This window comes from Hermetia illucens, chromosome 1, assembly GCF_905115235.1.
Source record: "Hermetia illucens chromosome 1, iHerIll2.2.curated.20191125, whole genome shotgun sequence".
NCBI lineage: Eukaryota > Metazoa > Arthropoda > Insecta > Diptera > Stratiomyidae > Hermetia > Hermetia illucens.
In genome coordinates this window covers 1,664,162-1,682,288 of record NC_051849.1, presented here as the reverse complement: position 1 = coordinate 1,682,288, position 18,127 = coordinate 1,664,162, and the positions used below count along the sequence as shown (strand labels likewise).

Genomic DNA, 18,127 nt, shown 5'->3' with positions numbered 1-18,127 from the left:
AAAAAAGATACCTCCGAATCCTGCACTAAGATACACTAACATAGCTAAAATAAAACAGAAACTGGGAGGAGCATTCACATGCAATCCGATGAACTGTACAGTCAGTGTATAATGACTCTAAACTACTACTACTAATACTAGGTGTACCCTTTGAGGTTAGCTGGTTCCACTGGATATGTTCTTCAAAATAAAAAATAAATTGTAACTTTTCGAAAAACATCTTTCATTTTTAATTAAAAAAGGAGGAACTTACAAGAACAGTGTCCACTAATTTAGGATGACCTTATTTCTAGAAAAATGACTTTGCTAGCAACGACCTACTATACTTAATGAGAATTATTTGCTTCCTCGCTGTCAAAATTTGGAACACCTTTGTCCTTTCCTGGAGAATTTGGTTGTGCAGTTGTTTCGACCCAATTTTGATTTTCAAATCGACCGAAGAAAGCGAACACAAATGTTGCAAACGTAAAAAGTCCAGCTCCAATACCGAAAATTATCTGCCATTGCTTCGGATTTCTCTGAAATGAAGTTCAAGTTTTTATGTCCATCCACCGAGCATTCAGCCTAAGGGAGCGATACTAACCTCATCTGTTACTAACCATCCAACGGCCAAAGTTGAAAAAATCCCACTTGAGGTCCCGATGGTATTTGCAACTGCCATGAGTATGCTAGCGTGCGTTGGGCAAAGTTCCATATGATTTACATAGTAACCGAAGAATATCGCTGAGTTAGCTCCATAAGCAACGGTTAGGAGCGATATAGCGACAATAATCGAATGGTCTTGGGTGACGAAACCAAGTATAATCATAGCAGTGGCCGGAACTTCGAAGCCGATTGTGTTGAAAAGTATCCGAATAAATCGTAGCGATAACTTGAGCTGGTTCGTACAAAATTTGGCAAGCACTGCGAAAACGTGGCTCATAATGAAGACTCCAATAGAGGGTACCGCTGAAAGTAATGCGTTCTCTCGGATATCAACCCCAAAAACACCTTTCAAGTAGGTTGGGGTGATTGTATTTATTGTCCAGAAGCTGTAGGTGGAGCAAGTCTGAGCGATCAATAACGCGTAAAACGGTCGAGATCGAAGCATCTTCTTCCAAGGAGTTGGTAGTTTTATCGAGTGCTCATCTTTTGCTTGTAATATGTAAGCTCGCTCTTCAGTTGAAATAGTTTTATGTTCCATAGGACTGTTTGCACCGAAAATCCACCAAGTTATGCACCAGATGATACCAATTGCTCCCCAAATGTAGAAAATCCCTGGCCATCCCAAGCTAGACGAAGCAATTTGTCCACCAGTTGACATCGCCACAACGGTTCCAAGTTGTGCTCCTGGATAAACCAAAACGCTAAATCTCGACCGCTCGTTTACTGGTGCCCAGTTCGCAATAAGACCATGTGTTGCCGGATAGAAAGGTCCCTGGAAGATCCCTTGAGTAATACGAATAGCCAAGAGCGCGTTGGCGCCTCCCCAAAATACACAAGCAGGAGTGAGTAGAGTGAGCAGCGCATTCATGGTACATCCAATTAGTAATATGTTTTTGCAACCAAACTTTGTTATCAGCGTGCCAGCTGGTATTTGAGAACATATGTAGCCCCAGAAGAAGCTGCTAAGGATGGTGGCTCTCGTTTGCTCATTCCATTTGAATTCCTGTGGGTATATGAGACAATTGAAAATAATTTGCAGTTGAGGTCAAAAAGCTGAAAAATAAGCTACTCATGCCACCAGTATCTGTTCCATTGGAGCAACTGGGAAAATCACTGACGACAGTCCTTAAAAGTTGAAGGGTAGTGCGAATCTTAGTGGGTTGGTAGATTTTCAATATCATCGTTTTGCTTCCCTCACCGCATTATCCACAAGAGAACGTGGACCTCACCAGAAGAGAGGACGTTAGTCAGATTGATCATGTCCTCATTACGTAATGAGCTGCATCTACCTTCCTTAACGTACCGTCCACTATTTCGGCAGAGCAAGATATCGATAATGGAACCGGACCCAAGTACCGTGATCGAAAGGGGGGATCCACAACAGATCACATCCTCAGTCGATTCTTCTTCTGCCTCAGACGTGCTATGAGGCGTGGTCTTTGAGGTTCACGGCCGGTCAAGGGACATACTCCAATAGAATGGCCCCGCCTTATAATACAATTGAGGGGGGAGAAGCATCGATTGATCCATCGAGGATCCTAGCTTTTGAACACGGCTCGGCATGAGTGCGGAGTTTTACGGATCCACGCGCGGTCGAGCCGTTATTTTTTTATTTCCAATTCATATTTAGCTCGCGTGTTGATTCATTCGATAGGTACATGCGTGATTCCGCCTATTTCATCAATTTTCTAGTTCCGCTACGGACCCACGCATCCGGAAGGACACGTTAATTTTGGTATAATGGCACGCGAGGGGTCGAAGTATTCAAAGCATCACCACCCCTATTCAGAGCACCAACACTTCGATGGGGCGTCAATATTTGCAGGCGGACCTTTACGGTTAATTTTGACATCTTTCTAGGTTTTCGGGATAGCTCCCTCCTCTTGGTCATCAACCATGATGACTGGAGTATATAATTCGATGCCAGGGCAGTAGGCTAGTAGTGTATCAATCATCCCAGATTGTGGCTTATATGGATGATATAAATATATCGGAACGATCGAAAGGGAGCAGGAAGTAGACTTTGGTGAAGCTTGGCGCGTTACGGCACCGAGATGTGAACAATGAACCACTCTTCTATTTCTTCAGCCTTTGTGGGGTTCACAAGCGGAGCCGGCTCATTGTGATCGGATGCGCTATCTTGTTTTATCAAAACCCTGATCTGGTTGCAATCGAAAGGCCTTCAAATTCGTTGTTTCGGCCGAAGTGACAGTGCCTCTTTCATGGGGATCGGTCGTCAAACGCTTCCACCAGATCCAGAAATTCACTGAAAATTGGGTAATGTTTTTCACAGTATTTCTCCATGAGTACCCGCGTAGCATGTATTGCGGCAATAGTCCCGCAGTTCTTGACAAACCTGGCTTAATTCACTGTCATTTCAATGATTTCGCGAATACGGTTATCAAGAATGCGTTCAAAAATTTTCATGGAGTGAGAAAATAACCGGACGGTAATTTGAACATTTTGCTGGACTCCCTTCTTTTCCATATTGGAACAGTGGTACTTCCTTGCCAGTCAGATAGTGTTCAACCTTCCTCAATAACTCAATTGAAGAATCCACACCACAGTGTTGGGTCCCAGGTCTTCACTTTCCAGAGCTCAGATGCAATGTCATCCAGTCCTCATACTTTCCTCAATCTCATTCACTTTATTTCTTCCCCGACATTGGTTGTGTTGACAGTCACAATTGCTCCAAATGCTTGTGATCAAATTCTTCCGTTGAAATCTGCTCGAAATATTCTCGCCATCTACCCGTCGACTCAACGGTCTGTCAGTAAAGTATCGTTCTTGTCATTAACGCTGCAGAAGTGTTTTGATATTGTGCTTTTGACAAGTTAATACAGATGTTACTCGCCATCCCGAGTGTCCAGTTTATCGTAAAGATCTCTGTAATGGACCGCCATGATGACGGCGATTGCTTTCATTGATTCCCGGTTGGCATTCTTATAAACTTCCAAATTGGTCAGCGATTTATCGTTAAGAAACTTGTGGTAGATGCGTTTCTTTTCACGGAACTTCATTTCAATATCGTCATTTGTCAAATGACAAATGTTTCCGTTGATGTACCGGTTTCCTGCCTTGGATACCTCGAGGGTTGCATAGGCCGCTTTGTGAACCATTCTGAAGAGCAACAAGTCTGTATTTTCGAGCATCGAGTTCCCAGGAGAATTTTAGGCCCAGTTAGGCGACTAAATACTAGAGCGAGTTGTACTTTTTATTCGACGAATCAGAAGCCGCCTTGCATGTTCATAAGCTCAATAAAGGCAAAGTGTGAAGTAAACCCTAAAATAGAGGGAAGAGCACATTGGATGACGCAAGTCAGTCAGTTCCTGAAATTGGAGGGTAATGTCGCTCGACCGCAAGAATGAAGACGAAGACTCTTAGTTAAAAGGTTGTTTGTTAGCTTAGGGTTAAATAAAAGTGAACAGGTTTTTCATGAAGACAAGTTAAGAAAGGCAAATACCATATTTCGGAAACCAACAGTCCAATAACAAATGTCGTCTGACAATCAGTTGTACTCTATTCCGAAGTGGAAGAAAATAGGTAAATGCCCTTTTCCAGGAAGCAGCTATCCCCTATTCAATGTGCTCTTCTCCGGAGAGGAAGAAGAAAGACATGTACTGAATTTCGGAAGCCGGAAAAACTTGCGGTTTGCGCAGATCTTAGATATAATCAGAGGGCAAGGACGAATTACTGGAACTCAATAGTTTACCTAAAAATTAAAGTTAAATCACTTCCAGAACCCGGTCGGTCAAAGTATTATCCAAACTCTAAAATTGCATACCGAACCCCTTGCCCCTTATTGCCAGCGTTTCTTTGTCTCTACAGCAAACTATAATCCGTTATGACCTCAAGAGGATACCCCTTTACCCCCCTACTCTGGATAACTAGCCCAGAAGAGCCTTTGTAGTTGGACTTAAATAGTAATGTCCTTCTGGTGTCGGAGTGGAGCATTTTGATTACATACTCCAGTGCAAAGGTAAAAAGCATAGTGGTCAATCCCTCGCTTTGCTTTATCCAATTTGAGTGAGAAATGGTAAATTGACGTATTCTGAACCCGCACTTGCACTATCGTCCCCGTCATTGCCATTTTATATACCGGACTAATTTCGTTGGTATATCAAATTGCCTCAATATTTTGTACAATGCTGAACGATTAATGTCGCTGTAAAGGTCCTGAAGGGTTCCTGGACTGGATATAGCGCGATATGGACTATCGGAATGGTTTAACCAAAAATCAGAACCGAACTTATTGGGTATAAATTTCACACGTCCGGTTCAAAAAACGTATTCCACTGAAAAAGGAACAAGACAACAAACCTTAAAACTACTGCAATTACTTAATGACACCGTTATTATTTTCCCTGAATCTCACCTCAAAATCAGGATTGGCTTTACTACTGTCTGTCATGGCGACAATAGCCAAAGAAACATTCAGCACTACTGTGTACATCGCAAACTGGCAACTGAACAGGAGAAGGCATTGCTTGTAGCGAACTCCAAATCGAGGGCCTGGAAAGATGCTAACATATAGTTCCTGGGATTCGGCACTCACTTCTATCTATTCACTCACCTGAATCTTCCTTTGTGTCAGTACCCATTGTTCGATACTTCAAAAAGTCCCAATCACGAAGACTGAAAATAAGACCTGAATTAGCCTCGCCTTCTTCTATCGTAGAGTAGTTCCTCTGTTCGAATATTGTTAAATGATGTATTCTGTTGCTAGCTATGTCTGCCCAGATTAGATAGTGATAAGTGAAGCCGTGAAAATTCAAGCTACCTGAACATATTTGACTATTGTTTATGAAGTCACGTATGTACATAGATGCTCATCAGCTTAGACATATTTTCTGCGTGCTCTTAATTTATGATTTGTGCTTTATAAATATTGCACGGGCACATAAGATTTACGGAGGTCTAAACAACTGTAGACTTCATAGACTTAGACTCCCAACGAAGTGGCATGTTTTGGAGGGGTGTCAGCCTAATGTTTACCAAGCCGTTCTTGAAGATTTTTGTTTAATAGTTGATAAACGGTCTAATCGTTAGGAAGATTAAGCACAATTGTTAATGGAAAATTATGAGCTCTCTGTCACTGTAGAGAACATAGAAGTTCCAACCTTTGGCAGTTTCACTAGCACTTTTGGAATCAACTTCCTGAAAGAATTATGCCAACATGTAAATTTATTACTTTCAGTAAAAAGACCCAAAGTTACCGCAATGTTTTCCGGCCTGTCGCTCTCTATGGTTCTGAGTGTTGGCCAACTATAAAATACAATGAACGGCGTCTTGCGGTAATGGAAACGAAGATGTTACGTTAGACTAGTGGCGTGATCCGATGTTTTGATCACATCCGAAATGAGGATATCCGCGATCGTTATGGGGTTGCACCGATCGTGGAAAAGTTGCGAGAGAGGCGTCTTCGATGGTATCATCATCATCATCATCAACGGCGCAACAACCGATATCCGGTCTAGGTCTGCCTTAATAAGGAACTGCAGACATCCCGATGGTATGGTCACGCAATTCGTGCTAACAAGAATTCACTTGCCAAGATTGGTCTGAACATCGAAGTCGATGGTAAACGACCAAAAGGCAGGCCTAAACAACGGTGGCTTGATACGCTGGATGGGGATTTAAAAGCCTCCAGATTACACCCAGATCAGGCATTTGATAGAGCCAAATGGCGAAACCGATCACGACGAGCCGACCCCGCTTGTGAACGGGACAGAGGCTGAAGAAAAAGAAAGTAAAAAGACCCAAAGTACAACAAAAAAAGTCCGATTATTTCAAATCATTTATTCCCTGGAAACACAATAAGATTACACTTAGATTGAGAAGCTATTCCCGTAGAAGCGAAGTGGAGCTGGATCCGAAACGCCTGCTGCTGGATCGTATGAATACTCTAATGGTAAATGTATAGAACAATCTTTTTATTTGAAAAACAAAACTTGTTGTTTCTTTTTCGTTGGTGTGAATATTTATTCTTGCAAATATCGATATTTCGGGAACCACTTGTTCCCTTCATCAGTGCTAACTGATGAGGTTAGCAAGTGGTTCCCGAAATATCGGAATTTGCAAGAATAAATATTCACACCAACGAAAAAGAAACAAAAAGTTTTTATTATTTCAATTAATTAATCGTTGGAAACACCGCATAGCTTCACTCAGAATCTTTTTATGTCTGACACGCAGTATTAGACACGCTAGCTGCTGGATTGTATGAATATTTTCTTTTGTGCTGGATACGCTTGCTGCTGGGTCGTATGAATAGATACTATTTAGACCTTATTACCAAGTTCTGAGGCAACATCGACAGCGAAATACTTGGGGAAATCTGGAAACTCTTTTATTCCCCGTCTTTTAAAGGTGCAGAATGTTCATCCTCCGAAAAGACTTTTCGCGGTATTTCGGTTTTATACCGGAGGAAGTCGCGTCACTGGTTTTTCTAGGCGGTAGTGTTGGGTTTGGGTGTCGTTTTTAAGGTTTTGTCTGAAATGAAACCATATTAGAATCGATTGGTTGGTGGAAACCTTCTAAAGCTACCACTGACTTCTCTGACAGTTAGGTGGGACTACTAAAACCGCCTTTTTCATCGATTCACCTCCGCGTGACTATCATATGGTATTACATCGCGGGACTAGATCAGTATTTATGTTATTCGTGATAGTGTTTCTCTCCCTCTCTTTATACCTTCTAAACGTCTCCTGGCATAGTATTCTGTGGATATTCTTTATTTCTTGTTCCACCGCTTTTCACACTTCAATCGAACTCAACATATCCTCCACGATCCTTTCCGCTACTAAGTGGGTATGGGCTTTGTTCTGTATGACACGAATCGCGGGCAGTGGAAGAGTACATGCTCCGTAACGTACTCACATCTCGAGCAGTTCGAAGAATCATTATGACCAAGTGGGTGAAGGTATCCTCGACAACTTCCATGTCCGCCTAAAAACCGAGTCAAATCATAGACCACGTTACCATGCTCCCGTTTATTCCAGCTTTCGACGTTCGCATCAATCTATGGGTCCAGCAACCTTTCTTGCTTTCGCCTCATTGTTTCTGCCATTCTACCAGTGATAGATCCCTTACCGACTGTCGTCAAACGGCGTTAGGTTTACCAGTTTCATAACTTGGTTTTTGATCCTGTAGGGTTTCAGTCGCTAAGATATCGTCAGGCATCATCCCAGCTATTATACCTGCTACGTCGTCGGATGTAGTTTGGGAAGCGCAACATGCTGGAAGAACCCTAAGTCGATACGTCGCTACTATTATTCTTTAGTGTAATTTAGTCTCCGACTTCATTCATCATAAGCGTATTCTTCATGACCTTAGTGATCAGCACTAATTCTGTTTTGTGTTCTGGAAGAGATAGTCCAGCATTTTCCAACCGCGGCTTTATCTGCCAGATTGCTTTGTTGGCGTATATTTCGACGTTGTCAACGTGACTTACTGCGGTTATAGGTCCAATGTCACCTGCAAATTCAATGGAGGTAACGCCACCCAGCAAACACAACTTTAGCACCCCTTTATACATTATGTTCCACAATAAAGGAGAACTGATACTTGTGGTAGACCGCAGGCCCTCATCTGAGTCTCAGAAAACTCGGCTTACTATCAAAAACTTGAGAACCATACGTATAAGGTACATTGCGGCACCCAACCTGGCAAGCGCCTCAATATTTTTTCATCTCGCCGAGCTGAAAGGGTTTTTTTCCTCGAGGGTTACAATCGCACAACATCTATTTCCTTCAATAGCCCATTTCGCCAGATTTCTCATCAAATTGACGGAATCGATCGTTGATTTCGCTTTCCGAAATCCAAACTGCCTTCCTGATACTGACCGCCTCCCCTTTTTACAATGGGGAAAGGCTCGCTTAAAACCTTCTTTGGTTCCGGGATGAGTATCAATTTTCATTTCTTCCACTGTACAGGGAAGATACCTTTTCTCAAGCATGTAGTAAATACTTGTGTAAAAGTTTTTGGTAATATCCCCATTGCCTATTTGAAAACTACTTTCGGTATGCCATCTAAGCCAGGAGCCTTATTGACTTTCATTTTCTTGATTGCTTTCAATACCTCGTCGTCGCTTATCTCTGGTCCTTCATCGGGGTTGATTTGTACGCTCGGTAGGCCGCCATTAATTTTCTAAGGGAATAGGACGTTAAATTATGTCATTCAGTGCCTTGTGACATATAATGACAGGTGGGAAACACGTTGCCTTGATTGACGTCATAACTGTCATATGTGCGCCACCCCAAGAGACAGAGTCAGCTTCCCTGCAGGGCTGTTTGAAATACATGGTTGTACTCATTGCCATAGCGGTTTTGAATTTTTTTCTAGCAAGCTTGTATAGTTGGTGTAGTTACTCATATCCTGGCCTTCTTCTGCAGCGTTGACTTCACCGCATACTTTGCGATATTCATTGATTTCAGCCTTCCACCAGAAATTTGGAATTCCCTTCAATAATTGCACAAACCACTGCATCTGTTCTAGAATCTATACAGCCATACCCATTGCAATCCCTGATGAATTTGTACCTTGCAGCAACATTCTTGTTTGTTCATTGGAAGACCATCCTATGTCTGGAGTTCTACGCTCCTTTGGTCTAATGATGCACCCCATTTGAAAGACAAACGCTTGATGACCACTATGCATGTAATGCTCGTTAACATGATATTGGAGATCTAGTTAAGTACCTCAGGTATCCCTTTCTCCTCTTTGGAATGTGTTTGATTTTCCTGTCTTTGCCAAAATGATGTTCAGGCGCGTTTGTTTCCCGGCTACCCCTTGTCCAGCCCAGGCATTGAAATCACCCGCTGTAATTTCCGGGTGATGTGGTTTTGCCCATCTTTCGATCAACGATTTGTGCTCATCTCGTGTGAGGCTTGGCTTGCTGTCTTACCTAGAGTAAATCCGTTTCCGCATTCCGATTTGTGTCCTCTCTAGAACGGTTTTTACCAGCCCAAATTTCAGCTTTTCCACTCTTTTCGCTCGTCCATATTGCAGGTCCTTATATTGTTCACAAACAATCGCAACGTCGATCTTGTCTCCATTTATGCTCTGGCTAAGCAAATCCTGTGCCGCTTGGCGATCGTTAAAATTAAGTTGTCTGAACTTCATTTCCGCATTGCATGTAGTGCCTACTTAAACACAGAACTCTTGTCCCTGTGACATGAGTCATTATTGTTTGAGCTTCTACAGAGCAGACTCTTCGTAGTCCTTGGGAAAATGTCCTACTCCTCGCCAGGTTTCTTGCCTTTCTTGAGGTGGCTTCCCTGAGAGTTTTTCAAGCGCTTTTCTTTTTTTTCTCTCCGAAGAACGTTGAGCTTTGTCAGTAGCCTCCCTAATCGATTTGCGGTACTTTGATGTAAGCTTATCATTCTGAGGCCCTTCTTCGACCGCATTATCGAGGAAGAGATTTACTTTTTTTGTTTGGGTTACGGATTCTACCGTCTTCCGCTAATGCTTCTCTGCTTATCTCTTTGTCTGTCTGCCTATCTGTCTGTCACACCGATTTACTTTCAAACGACTCAAGCTATTGTCAAATCTGGTTTATGAGTGGCATCATGTGGCGCTAGGGGGTGTTTAATTTTTTTTTACAGAATGTGTCCTTGTGGGGTATGAAAGGAAAGGACTTGATTCGTACTTGTCGAAACTGATTTTATTTTTGATACCGAGTGAAGCGTGGAGGAGTGAGAGCTCAAAATTTATGTGCGAAAATTGTAACACATCCCGTTCTCAGAACGTATCCAACCGAAAAATCTGAAAAGGTTCACAATTCACAAATCAAAGCCTCAAAGTACATCCTATTCCAATATTATTGCCTGCAGACAGTAGTTCAAATTTCTTCATTTAGTCACGTAATTTTTTTCGATTGTGCTCTGCAGAACAAATTAAACAGTGGGTAGACCTCTCTGGTCCCACCGTTTTGAAGCCAGACTTCAACTTCCTAATTTATCGGCTTTCATTACCAACGTAGCAAACGGCATTTATTATATATCAGGAATATCTTTTTGGATTAACCGACAATTCCGTACCATCTAGCTTGATATTTCTTGGGAGTAGGGTAGGGTAGGGTACCAACTAAACACCTCCCTGTCATCAGAGAATTAGTCCTCCCGCTATCAATGCATTGGGAGCCTTCAAGCAAGGGAATTCCTTTCACCAAGGGGAGGGGAGGCACGGAGGGGGTTGTTAGTTCAGAGAACCCCTTGCCATCCGGTCCTTCTGCCGGTTGAGCTCAATATTCTTTGCAATAGAAGAGCCAGAACATAATGCACAACACGACTCCATGTGCCAGCGCTCCTCAACATCTCTCTGACAATGTTGTCTGGAGAGAGCTCCCCTGTGTCTGCATAAAGCTGCTGACAAAAGCAGTCCTACCTTTCACAACAGAAAAGCTGTATTCATCATCGTGTGCGACTCCATTGCCGAATGCACAATCAGGAGAACGTGCCTTTCCAATCTTATGCAGGTAAGACCGAAAACCTCCATGAACATCCCAAAGGCTGAAGAAAATGAAGAAGGATTCTGCTATTCGCGCCCTAGCGCTTCCTGGTTCCGCCCAAAAAGATTGAACACCGTCCGGCACCCACATTGTTTGCGACGCTCTCACTAGACACGCCATGATCCCTGCAGAGAACGCAACTTTCGCTTTCATTGCAGGTCTTCGCTTGGTAACCCACCTGGCCGCATCTGCGGCATGCCGTCCTCCTGCTGGCTCCCTTGCAAGTTGCTGCACTTGATCGGGATTATCCGAATTCGTACCCTGGATAATACCCATCCAATTTTGATTTTCCCGTTGCCAAGGAGTTTCCTCGCATATTGCTTGGGGACTCCCACCATAGAGAGTTTTTGGCCTCGTCCATTTATAGAGCGGATACCTATCCAAGCATTGGTTACCTCTGGACATTCGCGGTTTATGGCCTCCTCCATTTCGACGTTTTGCGTGAGGCAGTCAATATCTTGGATTTCTAGAGAGCACATAGACGCTAGACTAGAAACGAGAGCCTTCTCACCCAGTAACCCCTTGACTGCTTTGCAAAACGTAAGAGTACGTTCTCGGTTGTTTTCAGGACTCCGCCAACCTTCGTTTTCCGTATGGAAGAAATCTAGTTTGATATGGTGTTGGTACTTGGTGCAAGTAACTCCACTTGATTTTGGAAAGTGACACGTATGGTCTATTCCACTAGTTTTGCCTCAAGCTTTCTTCTGCTGCTTTTAAAATGGCATGTGTTTTTGCCAAAAACATGGTCATTTTTTTCCTGAGGACTGATTCAGGTTCATATTCGAAGTTTCTAAAAATTTCTGAAAGCAATCTCCTTCCACGACTGAAATTTTTGTGTCCATAACTCCAAAAACTTCTGTGACGATTAGTCCTTTCTCTCGGCGATTATTACGGAGTATATTCTCTCAAATTTGAATCTGGAAACCATGTGATTTACGGACATCAGAGCCACCCAATCCTTAACCAGGTATTTCTAAGTGGATGCTCGATTATATGTTTGATTCGGTTGTCTCCCTAAGTGTCAATAGTACTCAGTTTGCGTGCATTTGTAACTGCTTTCCGTGTTACCTCCAAGTGAATGGGGGATGGATCTGGGAGAGTTTCGTGTGTCGCCTTTCTTCATGCATGCATACCTCAAAATGTAGTCCATTAAAAATTTGTACATCCACTAATCGGTTCCAATGAATGCCCCAGGTTTTCCCTATTTTTTTTTTTTTTTTTTTGGGAGTAGGGTAGGTGAATGCGTTTACGCACAGAGTGTTGGACTCTCGCAACAGCACGCTGGTGGACTACCAACTAAACATCTCCCTGTCATCAGAGAACTAGCCTGGAACCGTTTGACACATTACTTCGGGCTAGCCCTCCCGCTCTTCCGGCTTTGGGAGCCTTCAAGTCAGGGAATTCCTTTCACCAATGGGAGGGGAGGAAGGGAGTTGTTAGTTCAGGGAACTCCTTACCGTCCGATCCCTCTGCCGGTCGAGTTCAATCTTCTTCGTAGTAAGAAGAGCCCGAACATAATGCGCAATACGATTCCAGCTGCCAGCGCCAGAACACACAATCAGGAGATCGCGCCTTCCCAACCCTGTGCAGGTAAGACTGAAAACCTCCATGCCCACTTAGAGTTGTGAGGGGAAGTTGGGTAAGGAAGTAATCAATCTCACCGTGCTTTCTGTTCAGCCATAGGTCTAATTTGTCGATGAGCCGCGCAGTCCACTTGCCCCTTGGCTCATTTTGCCAAGAAAGTTGCCACTCGTTAAGGGTGCGTTGACGTTCCTCACGGGCAACCACTTCTCTTAAGTTAAGACTCGCAAAGCTCCCCGCCTCTGCACTTGAGCGAGGCGTTTATGATGCACCTCCTTGTCAAGGGCATCAGTCCATACCTCCGCACCATAGAGAAGGACGGACTGCGTTGCTCCCATGAGGAGACGTCTCCTAGTTGATATAGGGCCGCCGACATTCGCCATTAGCCGACTCAATGCCGCGACTCCTGCTGCAGCCCTGTTCGCGGCTGCTTTGATTTGCTCAAAGAAGCTCATCTTCGAGTCGAGCATTAAACCAAGGTATTTAATCGCTAGTTTTGACTCTGTAGTCAACTCGCCGATCAATATGGGACGCAGGGTCGGGATTCTCCTTCTGGTCAGGATGACTACTTCGGTTGAAACCGTGAGCAGTCATCCATCCGCTTACCCGTCGCATCAATATGCCAAGTCTGCTTTGCGCCTGTTCAACAGTGCGTCCGGCAACAAGTGCCGCAACGTCGTCTGCATAACCGACCAGGCGCGACTCTTCGGGCATATCGAGTCTCAGCAGACTATCGTAGTAAGCGTTCCAGAGGTGCGGCCCTAGGATGGATCCCTGCGCTACTCCCGACGTGATTTCCATCCTCCTCTGGCCCTCTAGCGTCTCATAGAACAGGGAGCGGTCTTTCAGATAATCCCTCAATATCCGGAAGAGATAGCTTGGCACGTGAAAGGAGTTCTCTAGTGTGCCTAGCATATCTGTCCATCTTACGGAATTGAAGGCATTTCTGACATCAAGCGTTATGAGGAGCACTATCCGTCGAGATCGGTGGCTGTGTGCCCCGGCTCGATTAAACGCATCTACGACCTCCGTAACAGCAGGTTTTACCTATAGCAGTTCTTAATTGCCACAGCTTTCTAAGCTTAATGCCAATACGGTAATGCAAGCCGAAGATATTGATCTGGGACTACAACGCTTTCCATTTGTTACTATGTAGATGCCAAGTAGATTATGCAGAGATGTGTCATGGCAACCATTCTTTTTCTCTAGAAGATGATCCTTTCGGTGAAAAGCCATAAATAGTATCAGAACTGTCAGCATAATCTATGTATACTCACTCCCAAAAGGAAAATATCTATTTGATAAATCTAATCTTCCGCTTAAAAAATATTTGTTCATAAATATTATAAAAACGTCAACATATCACATTACATAGCAAACATTTCACTTTTCATTGTTAAAGTTATCTGAGTCTTGGATTCTCTTTTGTGTGCTTGACGCTTTTATTGTCGTCACCCAATTTTGATTTTCGAATCGGCCAAAGAAGGCAAACACAAATGTTCCAAGCGTGAAAAGTCCGGCTCCGATACTGAAGATTATCTGCCAATGTTGTGGGTTTGTCTGAAATTAACAAAATTAGTCGTAGCTGGTCAACTACAGACGCCAATGCTTCACAAACCTCATCTTTAACAAACCATCCAACTGCTAGGGTTGAAAATATTCCGCTCCCTGTTGCGACTGAATTTGTCACAGCCATTAGTATACCAGCGTGCGTAGGACACAGGTCCATGTGATTTACGTAGTACCCAAAATAAATTGCAGAACTCACACCATAAGCAACGGTTAGCAAAAATATCGCCAAGGCCGGGTGATTTCCGGTTACAAAACCCAACCCAATGAGAGCTGCAGCTGGTATCTCGCTTCCCACAGTATTGAAAAGTATCCGAATAAATCGTAATGGCAGCTTGAGGCGATCCATACAAAGCCGAACTAGCATTCCGAAAATATGACTCAAAACAAACATCGCGATAGGTGGTATAGCGGAAAGTAAGGCATTCTTCTGGATGTCTAGCCCGAACACGCCCTTCATGTAAGTCGGGGTGACTGTAGTTATGGTCCAAAAGCTGTAGCTGCAGCACGCATGGGTGATTGTCAACGCATAAAATGCGGGCGACCTAAATATATTTTTCCAAGGCGTTGGCAACTTCTCTGTATGTGCATCCCTGGATTGTAGAATATAATCCCGTTCTTCAACTGAAATAGTTTTGTGTTCGCTAGGACCATTCGCTCCATAAAACAACCACACTATGCACCAAACTAAACCACCCGTGCCCCATATATAAAATATCCCAGGCCATCCTAGACTCGATGAAGCGATTAGTCCTCCAGTTGATAGCGTTACAACCGTTCCAATTTGCGCCCCGGGGTAGACCAAAACACTCAGCCTTGACCGTTCACTTAATGGCGCCCAGTTGGCGATAAGACTATGACATGAAGGGTACAAAGCTCCTTGAAACACTCCTTGCAATATGCGAATAGTTAGCAATGCAGTCGATCCTCCCCAGTGGGTACACCAAGGAGTAATTAGGGTGAGTATAGCGTTGCTTGCACATCCAGTTAACAATAAATATTTACTGCCAAAATAGGTGATCAACGATCCACAGGGTATTTGGGAGACTATGTATCCCCAGAAGAAACTGCTGAGGATTGTCGCTCTGGTTTGTTCGTCCCATTCAAATTCCTGCATGTGTAATTCAGCGGTTAGTTTGCGGTTGTTGGTTTCTTGTCACTGCATCTCACGGCAACTCACCTCGAAATCAGGATTAGCCTTACTCCTGTCTGTCATGGGAACAATAGCTAGGGACATGTTGATCAACACCGAGTACATCATAAATTGGCAACAGAAGAGCAGAAGGCATTGCCTATGACGTACTCCGAATCGAAGTACTAAAGAAACAACATTGTCAAGTATTTTCCAATAGTTTTCAATGGAATGTATCTGTATCTACTTACCTGGATCTGTCTTGATAGGAGTGAGCATCTTGATCGACAATGGAGTTCTGGCAAGCGTACGTGAAGCGCCCCATCTAGAATCACCGCGGAAGCAGTCTCAACTCTTCATAAACGGAGGCGCTTGTTTAGATTTAGATGGTAAATTATTTGCTTCCAAATTTGAACAGATAAAATTTAAGATAAGTGGGGGCAGATTTTGTATCTGCTGGATAGCGGCGTTCTAGCGTTGAATGAACTCGGATTCTCCTACTCACTGTTTCGGTGTATTTCATTGCGTTCTAGTAATGGAAATTTTTCATTGCGCATTTACCCCACTTACAGTTTGCTAGTGCAAAATATCTCAAAGTCTCATCAATTCGACCCACATTCCCGAAGAAAAAATCCATTATTCATTGATTTCACTTTTTATTCAAATCGCGGTTTACATATCGAAATCAATTTGGGTGAATCTTTGCATCTGAGTGGAGCGCAAAGAAAAAGTACACAATTCCCTTATTAAGGCCAGTGTCTGGCAGGATAATATCCTCGGTACGTCTTATGACCTTGATCATTCAGAATTAAATCCCCAAAAAACAAACTTAATGATTGATTCTTGGACGATTTTGAAAATAGAATCCCTTACTCCTGGTCACCCCCTCAATGAAGTAACAATTGGGAAGTAGTGGCCATCAGCAGGGTTGAGGCTGTCAAAGAAGTCTTGGGTTCCTGATTCTGAGGGATCCCAAGACCACATCTACTTGATATGGACACTAACTTACCCTCACGTTTTATGGTCGAGGTACCCCCCGTTTGGGCAATAGCACCCAGTTTAGTTTAGTTTAGTTAACTGGGGGGAGCCGAAGCTCGGAGCACTCAGGCCATTATTAGGCCCATTGTATTATACCCGTAAGTTGCCTATTCAATGGCTTCCCGCCTACGATGTTCGCAGGCTTTAGCGAATCTGAGAACATTCTCAAGAGGCAGAGAGTGTGCAGATTCTTCATTGAAGAAAATCTTGCCAGGGTGTCTTCGTCTGAGATCTGAGGATGCTACTAGGGTTTTCATGTCCCTCTTCTTAAGGGACAACAAAAATGCCGCTCTAGTGGCCCTAGGCTCCTTCACAAGGATTTTCGCTTGCCGGCAAGAGTCCAAATTTCTCCACTCAGTTGCGTGAATCCTTGCAATTTCACCCTTCAAAGTAGACTTGACAATAGATGGTCGCATTCCAAGAGCTGATTCTGGCCCCCCATTGTGGATCCAGACCCTCGGCGAGCCAGTCTATCAGCCTCCTCATTACCGGCGATGTTAGAGTGCCCCGGCACCCACATCAGGAATGTTTCGTTCAGTCGGCCAAGTTTCAGCAGCACCTGATGACAACTCCACACCAACTGGCTTGCTATGTCGTTGCCATTTAGTGCTGATAATGCCGCCCGACTGTCGGAACAGATTCGAATGGTGCGACCCCTCCATTTTTGTCGCAGACATTATTCTGCTGCCAATGAAATGGCATATATCTCCGCCTGGAATATGGTCATGATTTTTCCGAGGGGTCGGGCCACTTCTATAATCGGATTCTCCGAGAGTACACCTGCACCCGATCCATCCTCCGTGACTGACCCGTCGGTGAAGATTATTAGGTCTGTAATCTGAAAAGACTCATGGCCAACTTGTCGACCATTCTTCTCTTTCGGTGATTACGATAGTGTATGTCTTTTCAAAGACGTATCTGGAAACCATATGGTCTGTCGGCAACAGGGCTACCGGATGTTTTTCAAGGAATTTCCAGATAGACGCATGACCGTTGGATTGGCCGCCTTTCCACGCCACAATGGTATCGAGCCTATATGCGTGGTTGGCTGCTTTCCGTTTCACCTCCAAGTTAATGGCGGGTAAATTTAGGAGAGCTTCAAGGGCCGCAGTCGGCGTAGTACTCATTGCTCCAGTAATACTTAGACAACCAAGTCTCTGAATCTGCGTTAGTAGCTTCCTGTTGTTAGCAAAGTTCAGTCTTGGCCACCAGACGATGCATGCATACATCAAAACGGGTTTTATTCTGGATGGATACATCCAATATATCCGTTTGGGTGAAAGTCCCCAGGTCTTACCTATCGCATTCCTACAGCACCAGAGCAATCTGCAGGATTTCTGATATTGTTCCTGGATATGATGCTTCCACGTTAACTTGGAGTCGAGATGTACTCCTAAATACTTGATTGTTTGTGCCAGCTTGATTTCCGCCCCTGCTAAGGTGGGTAGCGTATAGCTGCCCCACCTAACGTTCCTAGTGAACATAACTAGTCCAGTCTTCCTAGCGTTCACCGTGAGTCCATTGCGGAGGCACCAGATTACATGCAGAGTTGCATTCAAGCGGTCACATACTGTGTCCGCAAACTTGCCGGTAATTATTACGGCTAGGTCGTCCGCAAATGCTTGCGCGAAGACTTTTTTGTCCTCCAGGAG

At 43.9% G+C, this 18,127-nt stretch overlaps 2 protein-coding genes across 2 annotated transcripts; both read right to left on the bottom strand.

The window, feature by feature from the left end:
* Nucleotides 1-252: 252 nt before the first annotated feature.
* Nucleotides 253-5,350, bottom strand: LOC119660172 (putative inorganic phosphate cotransporter). Its single transcript, XM_038068581.1, has 4 exons — nucleotides 5,219-5,350; nucleotides 5,021-5,157; nucleotides 584-1,648; nucleotides 253-518 (listed from the first exon to the last, which is right to left on the bottom strand). The coding sequence occupies exons 1-4, from the start codon at nucleotides 5,244-5,246 to the stop codon at nucleotides 327-329; spliced, it is 1,422 nt and encodes a 473-aa protein (XP_037924509.1). The 5' UTR covers nucleotides 5,247-5,350; the 3' UTR covers nucleotides 253-326.
* Nucleotides 5,351-14,006: 8,656 nt separating this feature from the next.
* On the bottom strand, nucleotides 14,007-15,806 carry LOC119657090 (putative inorganic phosphate cotransporter). The gene is made up of 4 exons (XM_038063847.1): nucleotides 15,689-15,806; nucleotides 15,486-15,622; nucleotides 14,355-15,416; nucleotides 14,007-14,296 (listed from the first exon to the last, which is right to left on the bottom strand). Exons 1-4 carry the CDS (start codon nucleotides 15,714-15,716, stop codon nucleotides 14,120-14,122), a joined length of 1,404 nt encoding a protein of 467 aa, XP_037919775.1. The 5' UTR covers nucleotides 15,717-15,806; the 3' UTR covers nucleotides 14,007-14,119.
* Between the last annotated feature and the right edge of the window lie 2,321 nt (nucleotides 15,807-18,127).